This window comes from Colius striatus, chromosome 16, assembly GCF_028858725.1.
Source record: "Colius striatus isolate bColStr4 chromosome 16, bColStr4.1.hap1, whole genome shotgun sequence".
Classification (NCBI taxonomy): Eukaryota; Metazoa; Chordata; class Aves; order Coliiformes; family Coliidae; genus Colius; species Colius striatus.
Window position 1 is genome coordinate 7356304 of NC_084774.1, and position 19361 is coordinate 7375664.

General features: G+C 41.3%; 1 protein-coding gene across 1 annotated transcript in view; it reads right to left on the minus strand.

Annotated features, from left to right (window-relative positions):
- Positions 1-19361, minus strand: part of STK4 (serine/threonine kinase 4) — a 45935-nt gene that overhangs the window by 15478 nt on the left and 11096 nt on the right. The window contains exon 10 of the mRNA XM_062008759.1: positions 6712-6869. Coding sequence (XP_061864743.1) covers positions 6712-6869 — 158 coding nt within the window. The remainder of the gene's footprint in view (positions 1-6711; positions 6870-19361) is intronic.

The following is a 19361-nucleotide window of genomic DNA, read 5'->3' on the forward strand; positions in this document are numbered from 1 at the left end:
GCTTCATCTCTCAAATGGATGAATGCCCTAGCAAACAAGCTCACTTTATGATCAAAGTAAGACTACTGGAAGAAATCAGTGCCTGAGAAGTAATTTTTAGTCTAGTCACCACTGGGAAAAAGGGAGGTTCATGATAGATGAAGAGAGTAAACATTTGGACAGAGAATTCCCTGCAGATTCACTCAAAGTGTTTACTTTAGTCTTGGAAAAAAAATAATTGAAAATAAAGCTCTACTTCAACCACACATTTTTTTTTTCTTCTGTGCAAAACTCTACACATACAAACGGAGTTTTGTGAACAGTCAATTTTCATTCATCATACAAAGGCCAGAGTAACTTGCTGTCTTACAAAGAGAAAGCATGTATTGCAAGTTTCATACTAATTAAATAGAAGTCTCAGTATAATTCGATTCTCTAATCCCATTTAAGTAACCTGCAAATGTGCACACTCTAATAAAGCTTTCTTAGCCACTACCTGTGTGGATAGACTTTCTGTCTTAGTAACCAGTCTGGATTAGTCACTGGAACAAATTGGATGGGAGAAAGAAGGAACAGAAAGATTAGTGTAGAGTCCTGCATCTGACACCTTTACTAAGCTGCTTAAAGGACAAAAGTAAGAAGAGGAAACTCAGACGATCACAGTAGAGTCAGAAAACTATAGAATAAACTGGAAGAAGTTACCCAACAGCAGCTTACCCATATAATGCAAGTACTTTTCTTCTAGCACCTGCCTTATATCCATGTATCCTCAGCATGACTTCTTCCTACTGCTAGAAAAGACCCAAAGACCAGTTCCAACAAAATGAGAGACAATTGTTTAGTCTGTGATCACTTTCAAAGCCTGCAGCTGTACAGGAAATACTCTCAGGGTTTTAATCGATTGAACTTGTAGAAGGACAAAAGGCAGTAAAGCTATAAAGAATTGATATTAGATTGCTAATAAAAGCTATCCAGATGAATGTTCAGAGAAACCAAAGACATTGGATGTCCCAGGTACTGGTAGACAAGCTGTTCACAAGACAAATGACACCTTCACAGACAGAATACAATAAATTAGAGACTCTGGTCATTGTAAAGCTGGATGTGTTTACTGTTATTGATAAGCAATAAATCACCTGCCCTCTAACAGTTCCTCCCTATAAATCACTTCCAATGAAAGAAACAGATGGTTTCAGTACGCAGTCATTCTTCACCACAGCCCTGAGCTGGGAGAAATACCCTGTGCTGAGTGATCCCCATTTTTAACTGCAGTCACTCTAGACTGGCAGAGGGGAAGCAGCAGGGCAATGCAAGAGACATAGGCTGTGCCCTGTGAGACACCAGCTGCAGCTCCTTCAGGCTCAGGGCAGGGCTGTGCAGCACACAGAGCTGCAGCGTGCCTCAGTCAGTGCTCTCCTTGGGTTGGGCTCCAGAATCCTTCGTGGCTGCATTCATACATCCTGGCCACACCTCCATGCATAACCAGATTCATTTGCAGGCATAGCCAGGCTGGTGTCTATGACCAGACTCAAAAATACAGCATCAGCCTAATGTGATTTGACCTGCTTTGAAAGAATTAAGGTTTCTATAAACTATTCTATAAGATCTTCAGTTTCTTGCTATCACAGCAGGTCATGGCCCAGCCAGCAAGGAGGCCCTACACAGCCTCACTCACTGCCCTCCCCACATCCACCTCCTGGAACATGAGGAAGGAACAAACTGCAAGTGTGAAATACAATTCTGTTCACTCCTATGTCCCATGGGCTTGGTGAACCATCCAACTCCTACAGCCTCCTCCCCTTGGCAAGACTGGGTTGAACAAAGAGTAATATAAGAACTTCTAAACAAAACCAAAGACCACAGTAAGCAATCTACTGACACTTTTGAGCCAAAGATGCCTTGCTTCAAAACCAGAGAATTTTAAGAATCACAATCCACTGAGAAGTCAGATATCAGCAGCAAGCTGTGGCCAAGCACTTTGGAAGCAACAGGCTAGACAACTGGTTACTGGAAAGTGATCTGTAGCTGTGGGATCAAACCCAGCCCTTCCTCTAACTCTTGTAACGCAGCCAAGTCCCTCTCTACCCATGTCTGTCTGGCAGATGGTGAGGTAGAGACAGGAACTGTTGCCTGTACATGAGTGCTCTGGCTGTGCAGCCCTGACAAAAGTGGCATCTGATCAGCACCTGCATCTTCCTCTGATAGCCGATTTGAGGCAATTAACACCTCCTGTTCATCCTTCCTTCTTCTGCCTTGCAAAAATTTCAGAAGCAACAGTCCTACTGTTTGCAGGACGGTTTTACCCAGCAGTAGGGAAACAGATGACACTGTGCACTGAAAAGTGATAAAAGTCGTTTTGGAACTGAGGGATATCACACCAGTCTTTTCTGTCTAAAGAAATTGTCATCAGCAGCCAAGGAGACACTTCTCAAAGGGAGCTAAAAAGATAAGACATAGTGCAGAGAACAGGACTCACAGCATGAAAACACAAGCTCTGGAACAGGTTTGCTGAGGGCAGACTGAAGCTGGTGAACCTGTGAACAAAGGCCATGACAACAGCCACCTTCCACAGTCGGCTGAGAAATTTGTCACATCTACTCCTTCTACCTCTGCCAACCTTGACACTCTCTGGGCATTTGCTAATTTTATTTCTGTAAGGAAAAAAGTCTGCTCCAAAGTTTTCCTGCTTCAGTAAGAGAACCTGTGAGAACGAAAGACCCAAAGTATTGGCTGTTGATAACTGCAGGAATAGGAAATGCCTGATTCGCCAAGACTTAGCAGATGCAAGCAAATCAAAGTCCTCCCTAAGGAAGCAGGATACTTTTTTAGGGAAGAGACATAAACCTTGTTTCTGAATGTCAGCTTCCTTCCCAGAGCTGCAGCAGTACGATTGCCAGTGCAGAAATCAACTGCTGATGGCTGCAGTTCTCCACTGAGCTCCTGTAGGTGATCGCAACACTATCCTTCAGAAGCTCAGCTATCACCTGGGGTTCTTCCAGTGAAGCACTGACAGAAAGAGCAGCTGAAGACAATGTAAAAGTGTCTGTACCAATTAAGGTCTTGGCAGGCAGCCTTACACAGGCCAGGAATGGTCAGCAGATACACAGGTGCTGGAATCAGAAAAGCCTTGGAGCAAATGGCTTCAAGTCCTTGCAGAAAGACTTGATGTCCTGCAGGACTCTAGCATCTGTTCAAAGTTCAAGTCCTATTTGATTCCACAACCAAAACGGTACTCAGGTTAGTTTTACTGACAGTTGAAAATTTATTAATTAGAGTTACAACAAAACCTAACCTCAACCCTACAGGTATTGAAGAAACAGCAGTTGCATCATGATGGCAAGATCATGGGGTGCTCTGCTGCCACCCATTTTTGCCAGTGAAACCACATGCATGACATAAAACTAAAAAGGTTTTCATATTGTTATAGTTGTCATAAGCCATAAATGGTTGGAACCTGCTAATTTGCTAACAAAAGGGGCTTTCAATAAAACAGTTAGTGATATAGTACACAACATTCATGACTGGATACACAGATATGGACAGAAATAGGTTTGGCAAGACTTAATGCCTTTCAAGCAGGCCCAGAATAAAAAACCAAAGTGATCTCACTTTAGCCACAAGTGATATTACAGTAGTGACCTGCTCAGAGAAGTTAAAAGGCTTTTAAAATAGGAATAAGCAAAAGGTTTGTTGTGTCTGAGGGCAGGAAATACGGCACAATTAATTCTGCTAAATGTTGCAGTACTACTGAAGGACTAAAGTGAAAAAGTGTATGGCACAGTCTAAACAAATCTTCTAGCATTATTAATTTAAGTCTGTGCAACAGTATGTGACTAATGTTCACTGGCAAAATTCAATTCAACTACAAAAATTTTGAGATCTGATGATGGCAATTAGACTTCAACATACAATGCAGCCTGCCCATTTGCAGCCTACCCCTTCAGCAGTTTCCTATTAGACTTGGGTTTATTCTTTCTAAAAGCAAGAATTTTCATCATAATTAGTGTTTTTATTTCCCCCCAGTGCTGAACAAATCATAATACTCTTGAAAACATTTTTAGTAATCAAGCAGGGCTTAAATCTTTAGAGATCCTTGTTCAAACATCAGTGGAGATAAACATTAACACCATGGGGCATTGACTAATCAGTTGTTATTACTTCTACCTCAGAAACCCAAGGCTGGAAATATGCTGGGTTTATGCCATCTCTGCCCATAACCAGGTCATAGCCAGAGCATCATGTTAGGAAGGAATGGAGTTCAGCATTTTTTCGAACAGGATCTCTGGGTTTTCATCTCTGCCGTGCATGGGGTTGGCTGAATCTAACCCTTATCTAACATGACATTGCCATTGTGATATAAATAGTGTCTTATTTGCCTGCTTCAGAGGAACAATGTTAGTCAAGAAAAGGTCAAATGGTTTTCCCACAGGGGTAAAGAGCAAAAATCTTCGGTAATTTAATATTGTTCTCTATTTTTTTGGAAGACAGGAGACTCCAGGTGTCTTCCAAACACCTGGAGGTGAGAGGAATATTTAAGAGAAGATAAGGCATATTTATCTAGTCTGCAGTAGCACAAGGCAGTAATATTTCAATCATTTCTGAAGGCCCAGGAGGAACTAGTGTTCACCCAGCACCTCACTGATCTCACCTCCACTTGGAATCCTGCAAGCTCTATGAGGTCTGCTCAGACTTGCCTACTTTGACCATGCAGAAATAAGTTGTAGCTGTAGGCAAGGCTAGGACAGATGTACTTGATACACCTATCAAATGCATTTTTTTCTTCTTCCACAATGCTTATTGCATTGACTCTTTCAATTAATAAAGCATTATTAAACACAACTTTTACACCTAGGTAGTCATCAAACTGATTCTCAAATAGGAAAAATACCCAGTTTTAAGTCAATACATTCCAAAACACGAGGTTACTGTTTCTAACTCTCAGATAAGGGATATACAAATGCCCATGTGTATTTATTAAGGTTGCTTTCAAGCATTTTTCCTATCCTACAGAAAAGAAAGTAGCTCTGTTACAAAATCTGCAGGCAAGATAGCCTGGTATTTTCATACACAGTTGAACTAGAGAAGTACATACAGCTGGGAAGCAAAATTTCTACAATTATTACATGAAGGTGACCTAAAGCTCAATTTATTGCTATCTTTTATTACTTGCTTTTATTGCTTGCAGCACACTGTTAATCTATGCACACATGGCAATACTTCAGTACTAATGGAAATCAGCAAACAAGGTCACACGTGTGTCAAACAGTTGCTTTGCACATTCTAAAAATACTTGTAAGTCCTGATTGCTGGAATGGCACTGATCTTTCTTTGTGCCACCCACTCTGTAGCCTGCACCTCCAGCTCGTGGCACACAGGGTGGAGCACATCCTACTCAGTGGAAATGAGGGTAATTGCTAAAGCTGTTATCAATCAAATTAGAAAGTAAAATAATTACAGCAAATTTTCCCTTGAGCCATCCTCTGCAGACTACAAAAGACCTCTAAGATATTCCAAGCCAGCCCCTCTTTCCTGGGAAATACAACACACTGAAAAATAATTGCTCATCATTAAATTAAGTTACAGCATGCAAAGTGAGGGAGATAAATGAAGTATCTGACTCGAGTGCAGTCGTGTGTTTGGCTCAGACCCTGTGACACACAGGCTGCTTGCAGGATATTTCTACAGTAAACGTGTTTATGCAGTGACTTGAAGCCTTCAGGCTAAAAGTAACCTAGGGCTACAAGAGAGAGCATGCAGCAGGTGCCCTCTGCCATTCTTTTCAGTCTAAACAAGAACATTTGAGATGCAGCAGCAAAGACAACACATGTGAGCACAGTGCTCAATACAATCTGTACAAAGAGAATGAAAGGCTCCAGCTATTATTGCAGCCTTCAAGTAAAGTACCTCCCGGAGCCATGACCAGCAGGGGGATTTTGCTTTCCACGTGGCTCTGTGAAGGTGGAGTGCATCTCACCAAGCACAGGCAGCAGCGTGACAACTCAAACCATGGGCATCACGACCAGACGTCGTGAGGGCACACAAAGCACTTCAAACAAACAGTGATGGCAGTCAAGTACCATTGAAAGAAAATGCAGTGAAGGGAACAGTATTCAACAGAGCGTGCATCTTCTGGCATTTTGAACTCAAACCAGAAATTTTCCATGCTAACAACAGAAAACAATCATCAAATGTATGAATAACAGATCTCTCTTTGGGCTTCTGAAAAGTTCTTGACAATTCTCAACACATGAACCTTAGGAAGTCTGAAATGGAGGATTTGAAAAAGAAATGAAGGTCAATGTTTATGTAATAAAACAAAAGCCAGTGCCAAATCTGGGGAAAAAACAAGGAAAGTCAATGGTTTCCACCCTGTACTTTGTCAAACACTGCACACTCAGGATTTGCATTTTCCAACTGCCACCTGGAATTCTGTTTTGTTATTTTAAATGCATAATGGGGAAGGAAAGCAAGATAACTTGTACCTTCATGTCCTCAGGCTTCTTTTTTTGTTTGCTTTTAAACAAGGCAAGTGTACAGATAATGACTGGTTATGATTACCGAGAAATTCCTAAAGAAAATGGAGTTTTCAAAATGCCCCATCCAAATGCATTAGCAATTAGAAACTCCTCAAGTTTCCATTAATCTGTCAACACAAGAAATAATCTTATAGCAGCTCTGACTAAAACTCTTTAAAGATTGTCACATTGATTGAATTTCAAAGTATAGACTTACAAATTCGTAGCCTCCATCCTGTGGTACTTTCCAATCAGATGAATTTTTTGTCTGGCCAGACACATTCTTCCCAAAGCTATTGATTTGATTCTCCTTCTCCTTTTGCTCAAAATATTCAAGGAACGATGGTTTGGCTGGCTGCATCGTCTCATCCCTCCCTGGAAACATTGAAAACAAAAAACCACCCAGTTGCTTTGAGAAATACAGTTTCAGTTAGACAGCTTTACTTCATGCCCAAAAGTGATTTTGTTTTTTAGCACACACTAAATCACGTAGTACTGCTAAAGTACTTGCTGAAGTACTACTTTGTCAGCAGCTTTTCAATCATAAAACTGACTGTACAGTGAGAAAACTGGAGAAGGGATGCTTAAAGCTCACTACACAAGTGAGTACAATGCTGGAAGCCTTGGACTGTAGACCTGCCGTCCATCCATCCAAGCACTACCACGTAACTGAGCTTCATGCACCAAATGCCAGAACTAAATAGCTCCCAACCAGTTAGAGAGGGTGGGTTTTGGTCATTCCCAGGCAGGTTGCACACATTACAAAATATGTAAAATCCCAAAATTAAACAGCATTGTTTTACAAGCAGAAACTCACCTTCCCCTTTATGAACAGAACAGCACAAAAGTGAGACTTTCAAAGACCACATATGCCATACAAATGCCACGTTAACTTGCCTTGGGGAGAAGTGTCAACTTCTACATTCCTCGAGTAGAAAGGATTGATCACTTTGCCAAGCTTCTTTTTTTCTTCTTTTTATAAATTCAGTAAGTTTTTAAGTTTATTGCCCTAGTTTTCTTTTGGTAAGTTAATTCCTCTGAACATTCTTTCCTAGTGGATTACTTGAATAAGTCAAATATACATATTAACTATTCAATTCTAGATTGCACTTAAATTCAGGGCAATAAGAAATGGGCAAGGGTACAAAGAGACAGAGGAGTAAAAATAACTCTCTAAATATTAATACTTTTGAGTTTTAAGGGCAGGTCTCATAAGCCTCCTAAGCACTGTTCTCAATAACAGTTCACCCATACTGATGAGAGAAGAAAGGAGCCAAGAGCACAAAGCTTTAGCACAACTAGATTTACATTATTCTTATTTGTCTAAATCATTGTTTAGATCAGGCAGAAGTTGAAAGAAAAGGAAGAATGCTGCTGATCCATTAAGAGTAAAGAGCTAGTAAAACTGTATTCTCACAGGTGATGGCTTTAGGGATATGAGCGCTCATGGATTCCTTCTTCCTTCAGCCACCACAACAACTGAATCCCTGCTCATATGATTTAAGTACCATTACATGCAAATAAATCTAGCAATACATTTGGCAAACAGGTTTCCATCATTGAAGGAAGAAATGCTGGGTTACGAGTTCCCAGCTCAAAGCAGATCCTGAGTTCCGTGTGGAGAGAGCGGAGGTGGGCTCCACAAACGAAGGCAGCTCCATCTGTAGGGTGACGACAGCGCAATTGGGAAGGAAGTGATGAAAAGGGAGAGGACGAAAAGACTGATTCCTAGCACAGACATCATCAAAGCCAATACAGGAAGAAACACAGAATTTAACTTCGCAGCAAATCAAGACTGAAAGACTCTCAGCATCTCCAAAGGAAGATTTCTTTACTAGCACAACTGGTACATCATCAGATGCTGCCCACGCTACTTACAGTTAAAATTGGCCTGTCCTGTGAGTTACAGTGCAGCTGATGTCTGTAAGGAGTCTCAAGGTACATGAAGAGACAGGCTTGCACAGCAAACATGCTTTAACAGGGCTGCCCTGCAAGACCACAACAGCTGCCGACGCAGCTAAAGCCTTCTCACAGTTAACAGCATCGTGCTGCTCTTTGTGACAAAATGCCTCACAAAAACCTGTGAGTGTGATGGAAGTAAGCACTGTAACAATACCAAGTGAAATGCTTCTGTTTTGACAAAATACAGCTTCCTAGACACTGCAATAGGTGACCTGAAATGTGTATTTCAGGCAATGTGGAAACCATTATTTTCAGAAGGCAGGATTAGGACTAGAGTAAATAGAAAGTGGCATCAGAATAGACCAATTCTGGACTTTGGAAATTATTTCAAATGTGTGGCATTTAATACTGAATTTAAGATATTCAGGCAACCAACCAAAAGTTGAGAGCTTCAGACAAGCACACAGGGATGGAGCCACTCTGATGGGTTTGCAGGGTCTGTGTACTGCAGAGACTCTCCTACAAGAGCCTGTACAGAAGGCAGGCTAGCACAAGATAGTCCTCACTAAGGACATTCAGTGGTGCTTTTTTTCCCCCTCTTGAAAAAATATTAGCTACTTTGGAAACTCATTAAGATTTAATCACTGAATATTATTCTTGCACATAAAATTGCCATCCAGTGATCCAGAACTTCCGTGGCAGACTCTGTCTGATCCTCAGAGAAGTGTATGAATTCCTTGGTTAGCAATGAGGTACTTAAGGAAGTTGTTTGTCTATAGACATGTTAAATACAGAAGAAATTTCCGCAAAGGATGAGAAATCTTGGCAGGAAGTTTGGATTGGGATATGGAGAGAAGTGTAGTTCTACACAGGCTGACGTGTCACGATGCGTTTTGCAAAAGCACTGCATTGTTCTGCCTCTCCAGGGTCAGCTAAAAGCTCCAACATGAACTGAAGTGCTTATGCTTTGCACCACGACAACTGGAGCAAAGACAGATTATTCTACTGTTGACAGTACTTCCCCTTTTTTAAAAGAAATAAACAAACCCAAAAACTCATACAGAGAATTACATCAAGACAGACACCTTCAGACAGCCTGTGTGAAGGTCAGTCAGGGAACACGTCAGTGGAGAACAGATTTGCTCTTGGGAATAATTACCAAAACACAATAGCAATCCAATTACTGCTAAGTGAGAAAACATTTATTTAGAAAGAAGTAAACACCCCTCTTCTAATCTGCTGCAGTCCACCTTTTTGAAGTAGGAGGTAAAGTGTTATGGCTGATTGTGCCAACATTTAACACCAACAAATTATGTAGAAATAACTACCTAGGCTAATCTATAAACAGTTTACTGACAGTCAGCCTAAGGTTCAGTAATTCAGGCTTCCTAGGGAAAAAAAAAACCCATAAGGAAATCTAAATCAAGCTTCTACTTTATATTTTGAAACTGTTTGCAGCATAAGAGACTTCAACAGCAGGGCTTTCCCTCCACTGATGTAGTTTATTCACTTCTTCTCTATTTTTTTTAAAGACTGTTCATACCAGAGCTTAATGTAGAGTGACATCTGTAATAATCATCTACATCTACCCACATTTTGCATTTTACCAAGAACTGCAATATTAGCAAATGACTAGTCACATCTACTGAACAACAACAACCTATTGGAGCATCACTGAGTGGCATGTCTAAACCCAAGCTTTATTTAATAAAACTTCTGTTTTCACACAGAAATGAAACAGACAAAGAAGGGAGCACAGAAGTGGTGGTCTATCATTCTGGAGAGTACAACTGCATTTTCAGCTCCACCAGTACAAGTGAGTGAAAAGCTGAAGGACTGCAGCAGAAGGCTTCTGGGAGCTGAAGGGGCTGTGCCATAAGAGGGAAGGGCGTTTGTTCAGCCTGAGGAGGGTAGGAGAGGCTCTAACTGTGGTCTCCCATGCCAGCAGGCCATCAGAGCCCAGCCCTCCTCAGTGCAAAGTGGAGAAGAAGGGTTAGAACTGCAGCAAGGGCAACTCAGCTGCACACAGGGAGGAATATTTTCACAACAGAGATGGTTGTGGAGCAGGGCTGGAGCGACTGAGCAGGGCCCTGAGCAACTGGATCATTGTGCTTGGTCCCAGCCCTGGCAGAGGGAGCTGGAGCAATGACCTCCAGAGGCCCCTGCCAAGATAAACTCAGCTGCCACTCAGGCTCTTCACACCCACTGTCAGACACCTTTAACCTTGCAGTCACCTCAGGCCTTTGCAGTATGTGCAGCATTTAGTCACTGACCTCACTACATCAACGTGTAACACTGCGTCTTTCTTTAGTGTTGGTTTTGGTTTCGTTTAAACCGCTTAAAACCAAGATTGCTAACTGACAAAGAAAAAACAGGGGAAAAAAAGATAGTATAAACAAAAGAATACCTAGTTTACGGATATAAGCTGTCTGAAATTGGAGCTGCTGCTGCTGTGGTCTCAGTAGGGGTGCTTACGCAGCAAGACCGATAGAAGCACTTCTGGAGACAGAATGACACGACACCAAATCAGTTATCAGCCCAGCACGACTGGACCTCTTTTCGTCAATCTTGGCACTTAACAGCAGTGTCATCTTTCCAAAGATGATCTGCTATTAATTCAACCCAAGAATTGTACCACTATATCTTTAAGATTTTGATAACAGGCAGCTGAAGACAAAAATCGATCCCTGCTATTTGCAGCAGCAGATGCCGCTGAAAGACAACACCGCACTGAATGAGTCTGTGCCAAAAAGCATTTAACTTCCTAGCTTTATAGGGTTAGACTAAAATACGAACATTTGACAGAAAGTGAGATCACAACTGTGGCAGAGAAGAGCCTTTTATGAGAAGGTCACCCTGTGGTGACAAGAAAGGCTTCACCATGCATTTATTTTGGAACCTAAAGAGTGGCTTATAAGGATGAGCCACGAGAGCTCCCTGGAGCCATTAACGGTCTACCATTTAGATATGCAGTCATCTTTTAGGAGCTGTATTAATTACACAAATGGAACACCACAGCTCTGCTGGAGCTGGGCCAGCTGACTGCAGAATTGCAGGTATGGACTAGCTGCACAGAGCCACAGGAGCTAAGAGGACGGCTCCTCGCTCAGCCTGCCAGGCTGTGAAGAGCAGAAGCGCTCTGCAGAAAACTCCCAGGTGCTGCCTGGTATAAAGCCACGTTTAGAAAAGTAGAGGAGCATCAGTATTGTGTGTGAGAACAAGCAAAGATATGAAATTGTTGGCTCCAAAGGTAGAGAATGTTCGAAGTTGTGAACTGCAAATACTCCCTTAGATTTTTATTTTAAAGGAGCACCATGCTAAGAGTACTGCTGATTTCAGTACTGGAAAGCAACGTCCAACTTCATGTGGTACCATGCAAGCAGGGACAGCCCTTACCCAAAACACAGGCAGCCCAGACAAGCCAAAAGACAACTGACAGATACAGGCTGGGCACTGCAAGAAGTGAGAAAGGCAACACCAGCCACAGCGGTGGCATCAGTATATGGGATCCTCTCCTCTGCCAGCAGACAGAAAGGACAAGTTTTAAGGAAAAACTTAACCAAGTGTTTCCTCCTCCCAAAAAATGTCACCTGTTTGAATACTTGAGGGAATGGAAGAGGTCAGTCTGAAAGGCTGACTGCAGCATACCCACTCCCTTACATCAAGCAAGAGGTGACAAGGAAGGCATGGAGAGCCTTTCAGCCATTTGTATTTCCATAAGATGCTGCAGAGAAAGTAGAAAGACTTAAGAAACAGCATAGTCAGTTAAAACGGGAAAAGATTTGCTTCCCCCCTCCTCCAGCAGTAAAGAGTCTGTGAAATGAGATAATTCAGTTTCATCTATGCTCAGAAATCAAAGCATTCGTTTTGTTGATTTTGTCAAATTAGCTCTCCCAACTGAAAAGTTTCTGAAGCTCATCAGCTTCAAAGGATGCCTTCAAAAGGAAAGTGGGGTTTACAAAGCCTGTCTATCTGAACAAGCTTGCTGAGTAATGAAACTAGAATTTCTACTTTTCCCTAAAATTATTCTTCCCTACTCAAACTTGAGAACAGAAGAATCCTTGTTTTATTATTCTTTCCTCTTGAAAAGATTGCAGTTTTCTATCCTGGGGCGAATATTCTAGAGTCACAAAGCTTGTCACGAGAAAGAGTAAGGCAACCTCAGCCACACATTTTGTGTGCTCTTTGCTCAAGTCAGTTTGTACAGTTAATACTTAAAATACCTATTCTTGAAGCCACAGTGAGAAATTTCCTCCCATATATCACAAAAATCAAAGCTAGAGTTGTGGCTGGGAACAGTCAGGAGATCATGCCACAAATTCATCTACAAAGAAGGTCATCAACAGTGATCAATTACTGCATTAGGAATATCGAAGTAAAACATTCTGTTTAGTACAGGTCTGTGTATTTGTCAAGGTCGCAGGAGGCTGAGGTCTTTAGAAAGACAACTGACCTCAGCTCTGGAGAATACTTGTGTTTACAAGAGTGAGGTGTCAGGAGCAGGAAAACCAAAAATGTTTAAGTTCACTTGTGCTAGGAAAGTGTCATGAAAGCCCTGCATGAAGCCTGGGAAGTTGCACTCCCATGAGCAGGAGCTCAAAACAGCTCTGCAGAGATGCAGGGAAAAGCAGTCTTGTTAACTTTAAAGAAAGAGCTGTCACTGCCTTTAGTCAGATAAAATGTCAGAAAGCATCCCCTGGGACAAGCAGCACAGCCTTCTGATATCATACATAAGATGATATAGTCCCCTTCACAGCAGGATTGAGATCTATTGTAAAGCAATAGGTTTGCTTTGTCCTTGCTGTTCTCCTGGAGTTATAAACCCTCTCATCTCCAGTCTGAAGTTTATGCATAGGTAGTGCACATGCACATGTTGTTGGGCAGCCCCAGCTTTCTGGCATTCCAACCATCATCCTCTACAGCATTCACTTTCCCTCCTTGTCCTTTTGTAATTTTGTACACTTTTTTTAGCACTTCTCATATCCAATGTCATCTTTCACTTTAGTGGTCTAAATAAGCAGAGCTCTTTCATGTGGCTTCTCACGTAACAGGCTTTGTCCCCAGTAGTCTCAGTAAGCTTCTGTCTGCTTTAGATCGAATTAGGTAACTTTAAGACTGAAAAGGCACATACTTAGGATGCACAAAGGAGGGCCTGATGATTATGTGCAAGGAATGTTTCATTAATATTAAATTTTAAATGGAACTGCAGTTTTATTTGCTTCAGGCTATTTCTTGGAAGTCACAGATGAACTTTAGCAGCTGGACAGCATAATTTGTAGGCTATGAACAGGACAGAGTGATTTTACACAGCAAAGCAGGGAGATGTCAGTTCATTCGACCAGAGCAAAAAGTGCTCCATCATTAATGAATTCACCCTACAGCAGCACAAGCTGAGATTTCCTCACATTAAAAGCAGACCACGTAACACTTCGTATGTCTTGAAGTTTATGAGGACAAGTCTTCCCTTAATTATAACCTATCCTAAACTAAATCAAAGCAGAACATACCTGACGGGTCCTGCTGTGAAGACAGAGCTCCTAAATGATCATAAAAAACAACACTAGGTATCCTAGCTAGTCTCTTTTAAGTAATATAGGACACCAGAGTCATCTAAGGAGAAGAGTACCAAAACTCTCCAGATCTGGAGTATATGTAATTAAAGACTCTCTCTGAAAGAGGAGGAAATCTTCATAGGAATGAAAACTGTTAAAGACCAGGTTACATCCTGTTGGATGTCTATTACATAAAAACCCAGACGAGGTTATAAATATCTAGCAGCTCTCTTCCTCCATTGCAAATTTTCAGTGGACACCTTAAGTCTTTCACCTCTATTAGCTAATTTTGTTCAGCAACCACAGTACATGACACAATGTGACATGTGAAGGTGCATCAAGAAAGAAGTGAACATTTCATATCCAGCACCGTCTGGCTCAGGTTCTGATGGACAACAGGGTGGACAAGCATCCAACTTGGATACTGGACCTAGCTTTTCTTCAAGCTTCAGTCTGCACATACTGTTTCAACTACTAGGACACTGCACAGAGGTCCAGGAGCCTACCGTGAGTCAAACAGTAAAACCCAAGCCCACAGCAAAAACCTCACAACAAATGATGGATTGTACAGGTCCTCCCATCGCTCAAAAATGCTGCCTGCATGTCCCCACACCTTGATGTTCGTAAACTGTGCTGGCTGCTGTTGATGTCATGTTTACCAGCAAGACTGCTGTTAAGATAGAAGTCAAAAAAAGCTGGAAAACCTATCTGTGAAGATTTGTGTTCTCTGCACCTCAAGACTGGCAATGCACCGCTGCTTACAGTTTGAGAAGAATGGAATCGATGTAGGTGTTTCTATAAACAGTGGGTTATTTACGTGCCTAACTCTGGGTTTATAGTCTAATTATGCCTAAATGGACCCATTTATTTTAAACACAGCACTGTACCACTGGACATTAATAACACTAAGTAGTGGGAAGCTGCTATGAAGAGCTATTGTCTACAGAGAAAATCAGAGGCAAAACACAGCCAACACCTTTGACATAGACACGATGTAAACTCTGCTGTTCCCTACAGTACCTGCATCAGCATCTGCACTTTTTTTGGACAACTACTGATATTACATCACCTATAGCTACCTCAGCTACATACCACTAATATTTTATTCAGTTATAATATCAATGCAATGACACAAACCTTGTGCTATCCATATTCTCTCTGCTGGTCATGTTACAGCTTCTACAGTCCTTGCTTTACATGAAAAAAATCAGATGTTAATTAATGAGGGGAAAAAAAAGTTTCCCGAGCCCTGGCAGTAACATTTCTCTCGTTTAGGTTTAAGTGTCACCTACTGGATGTCTCACAAAGCTACCAAGACTAACAAGCTTACTCTGAATCATGTTTCTATTAGGAAATTGCCAAGTTTGCTTCTTAGCTCACTTAATTTGCTAATGAAACCCAAATCTCCCCTCAAAATGGGAAATATCTTTTTCCAAGGACACAACCATGCTTAGCAGCGTTGGCACAGTAAAAGCAGAACAAAACCCAACCCACCCCTAACTGTATTAGAAGAATGAAGCCTCATTTTTAAACTTTTATTTTAAACATTCACAAACTATTATGATTGGTTTTCACTTGCACATTACATTACCAAGGTAGAGGCAAGGGCTTTATTAGAGCTTCTGGGGTACCTCAGCACCAGATGCTCTACTCAACCCATGCCACATCAACAGAAACCCCCCCCACACAAGCCTCCACATCCTTCATTCATCTTGACCCAAAAACCAGACAGCCCAACTCACACCACTGTTGGCAGTTCTACATTCTCCAGTATCAATTTATTTGATGCTTAAACAAGCAAGAGGCAATTGAACATAGAAAATAGGACAGATTATAGTCCTAGACAAACTAGATCCTGTTTCACTTGGATCTGATCGTATTGCAGTGTCCAAGGAAGGCAATATGTTTATCTGTTTCATTATAAAATTATGTTCCACTGTAAATCGAAGGGACAAACTCATGCCAAGTTTCCACTATCTAAAGACCTACAGCAAATAAAGCAGAAAAAGCAAAGAAAGAGTAAAAACTGCTGCACTGTTTACTAGCACTGTATCAATCTCTTGTAGAAAAAAATCATTGCAAGTATGATTTCAGGCATATTAACAGTTCAGAAGTTACTCCAGCTCTCAAGCACAACAGAAATGTCTGTTGTTACAAATCATTGTCCATCTATAGTTCCTCAGCTACTTCCAAAGTTTTCCTGGAACAGTTGAACTGCAATCCCTAAGTAAGCTGTTAGCAATCGATTTAGAAGTAAAACCTGTGGCAACACAATTTAGTATCTGTGGTTTCAGGCAATCACTTGAGTGCTTTCAAAATGCATAACAGAATGTCATAGTGACATTTTTAATGCTGCCTGAGTATTTATACTGAGTGTCCTGACAACAAAAAAGCCAAGGAAATGAAAGAATTTAAGCAAACAGAATTACAGCTCAATTGACTGCAAAACAAAACTTCCCCCACAATGTAAAACACTGGAATTTCAGAATGCTTTTCCTCTGAGCCTGAAAAGTTTTGCATTGATTTATGCAAGAAGCACTTTCAGGGCTATTGGGAGTTGTTTGCTAGAGATTTCTAAGAGAATCCTTCTAAAGTATTGTCTATCAATGTCCTATAAACACTTTTCACATTAAAAAGAAACAAAATCAAACCAAGAACTAGTGAAGAGGCAGATTTGTTTTTTTTTCATTAGAAGGAAGGGCTAGGACACAAGCTCAGAAGCCTGTAGTTAAAAAAGCTCAAGACACACAGGAAAGCTAAATTCTCCTACTAATGTCATGCAAGAAAAATCAGAACTTTTTTATTGACTTAAACCAGGTTTTATTGTGAGTCATAACACAAGCTGCTAAATGAAATATAGACATCTTTAAAAATATGAATCAATGAAGCTTCTTCAAACTCAGTAGTTTCCAAACAGCATTATTACATTTATATTTAAGACTACAAAAAGAACTTGCTCCATAGAGTTCTGCAGCAGGCTTATGAGCTTTACAGTTAAATCAATTTAACTGAACGTTATGAGAACACGAACATGGAAATGGCAACTATAGGCAAAAATGGAGCTATAGGCAATCCACAGAATCCCAGGATGATGGGGGTTGGAAGGGATCTCTAGAGATCATCCCCTTGCTAAAGCAGGTTCCCCTCAATCAAGTCACACAGGAACGTGTCCAGGTGGGTTTGGAAACCTCCCGAGAAAGAAACTCCACACCCTCCCTGGGCAGTCTCAAGCCCCTCTGCCCCAGGCCTGTAACATTGTCTGGGGTTGTTGTGGCCCAAGTACAGGACCTGGCACTTGTCCTTGTTAACCTCACAGAATTGGCCTCAGCCCATTTACTGAGGATTCACACAATCCCCTCATCTAAATCACTGTTAACGTTAAGTTTTAGTTTGGTACAATCAATTTCACTAACATCTGATTTCTTAGAATCAAGGTACAAGATACTCAAATGCAGCACAACCTGCAGCAGAGTGATGAGTGTCACAAGACAGTACCCTGTGAAAGCCACCAATGTGAAAACAGTACCACTGCCAACCATCACCTGCACTCAGGATTGAATTTCTCTGCCTTGTCCAGAAGGCAGAGCTGCTCAAGCACTGCTGCATACTCATCTTTGAATGCTGTTACACGGCAGTAGCAGAAGAACAGAGCGTTTTTAAGAAGCCTGAAGTGTAAGGGGCGGGGAGTTAAAAACTCGACTTGCTACTCACAGAGATCTGGAGCTCTTAGAGCTTGTTCTGGAGCTCCCTCTTGAGGTTCAATACTACACATTCCTACAGCCTCACACCTCATTCTCATACTCGGAGAAGTTTTATGTCTTTGCAAAAGAGACACTATCAAAGGTATCTCTTCAAACCTCTGCATGCTACTTTGCAGACAGCATGAGGTGCTTTTCAGTTACCAGTGCTGCAATCTTAAAAATCTCATGAGATGCCAAGCACGTGTTCAGCATTGGGAGATAAACCAAAGCAGTACCTCACTCACGTGCCTTTAGTCATCAATGCAGGAGCACCACAGACAGTAAAACCTCTATTACCGTGAAGCATGAAATAGAACAATACGCCCTGACAGTGAGAAACTATCAGTGCTGTCTATTTGTACAGAAACTGCAACTTCATTATGTTTATTTAAGGCTGTAACTGTGTCCCATTCTTTGGGTGACCATCCCTCGGTCTCCTTGCTAGAGATACATTGTTCCCCAAATCCAACAGCATTACCCCACTGTCTTCCTTGCCACAAGCTGCTCCATGGGCTGACACCTCTGTTTTTTAACGTGCTGAATCAGTGTTTGCTAAAGTTTGGTAGATTCTTTAAACAAGCTCTGCCGAGCTTTAGCTCTCAGAAGCAGCTCTAGAGGGCCCCCACATGGAAGAAGCTTTCAACACAAATTCCTGACAAAAGCATTTTTCCAAACTCCCCGTTGAGAATTTTTTCCTCTCCCTCAAATAGTTAAAGATTAAAAATCAGATGGCCAAGGAAGCCTTTGGAAGCAGTGCAAGAGACAAAAGAACAAGCCTTGCCTAGCATGGTCATATTTAACTGCTGCTGAGCCCCTTCCTCAGCACTTTCCTCAGTCCTTGAGCAAATGTCCATGCTGGCCAGCTGAGTCATCTGTGACTACCTCTGCCTCAATACTGCTGACACTGCCCAATCAACAGGGATGGTTTTCTGTGAGAATCCATAATTGAAAGAGATTCTGTTTTTTCTAGTAATACTTTTCTTTCATCAAATAAATGGTTTTTAACCTTTATCCAGATCCAGCTGTGAGGCCTTCCACAGAGTATCAGCAATCAAAGTCACATCATTTAAAATCTTACATTCTTATGCATGACAAGGCTTGTAGTTTTAGTAAGCTTTTCTATTTTAGGGCAGAACAGATTTCAACTTGAATGTCTCAGAACAACAACAGTTTATTCAGTTGTCCTTAGTAACACTAAAGAAACACTCAAGTCTAGATAGATGCAACCTCCTCCCACAGTGTGCCTTGCTGTGCTTGAAGATATTTGTCATTTCATAAACAAGGCCCTTAATTTGATGCATCAGTTCTGAAACAGACTTGCTGTTTTCAGATGCCAGGTTACAGCCAGATCACCTTTTAAAGTAACACATTTTTAAATTAACTCAATGTTAAAGTCTCCCTCCTCTACATTCTGTGACAAAGAACAGACAAAAAAGAAACAACAAAACTCCCCATACTAGCTAGAATTAGATCTTAATGTCTGTGCTGATCTGCATAGAAGCTGGTGGAAATTGTACACAACTCATCAGCTATGCCAAGGGCATGACTAAAAAGAATGGTTTGAAACATGGACCTAGGAAGGGTCTCTCTTCTCTACTGCCAGAGGGCATTGACCTGAAAACATCGCAGTAAGCTACCAAAAATATCAAAGCAGACTGGTAACACATATCACA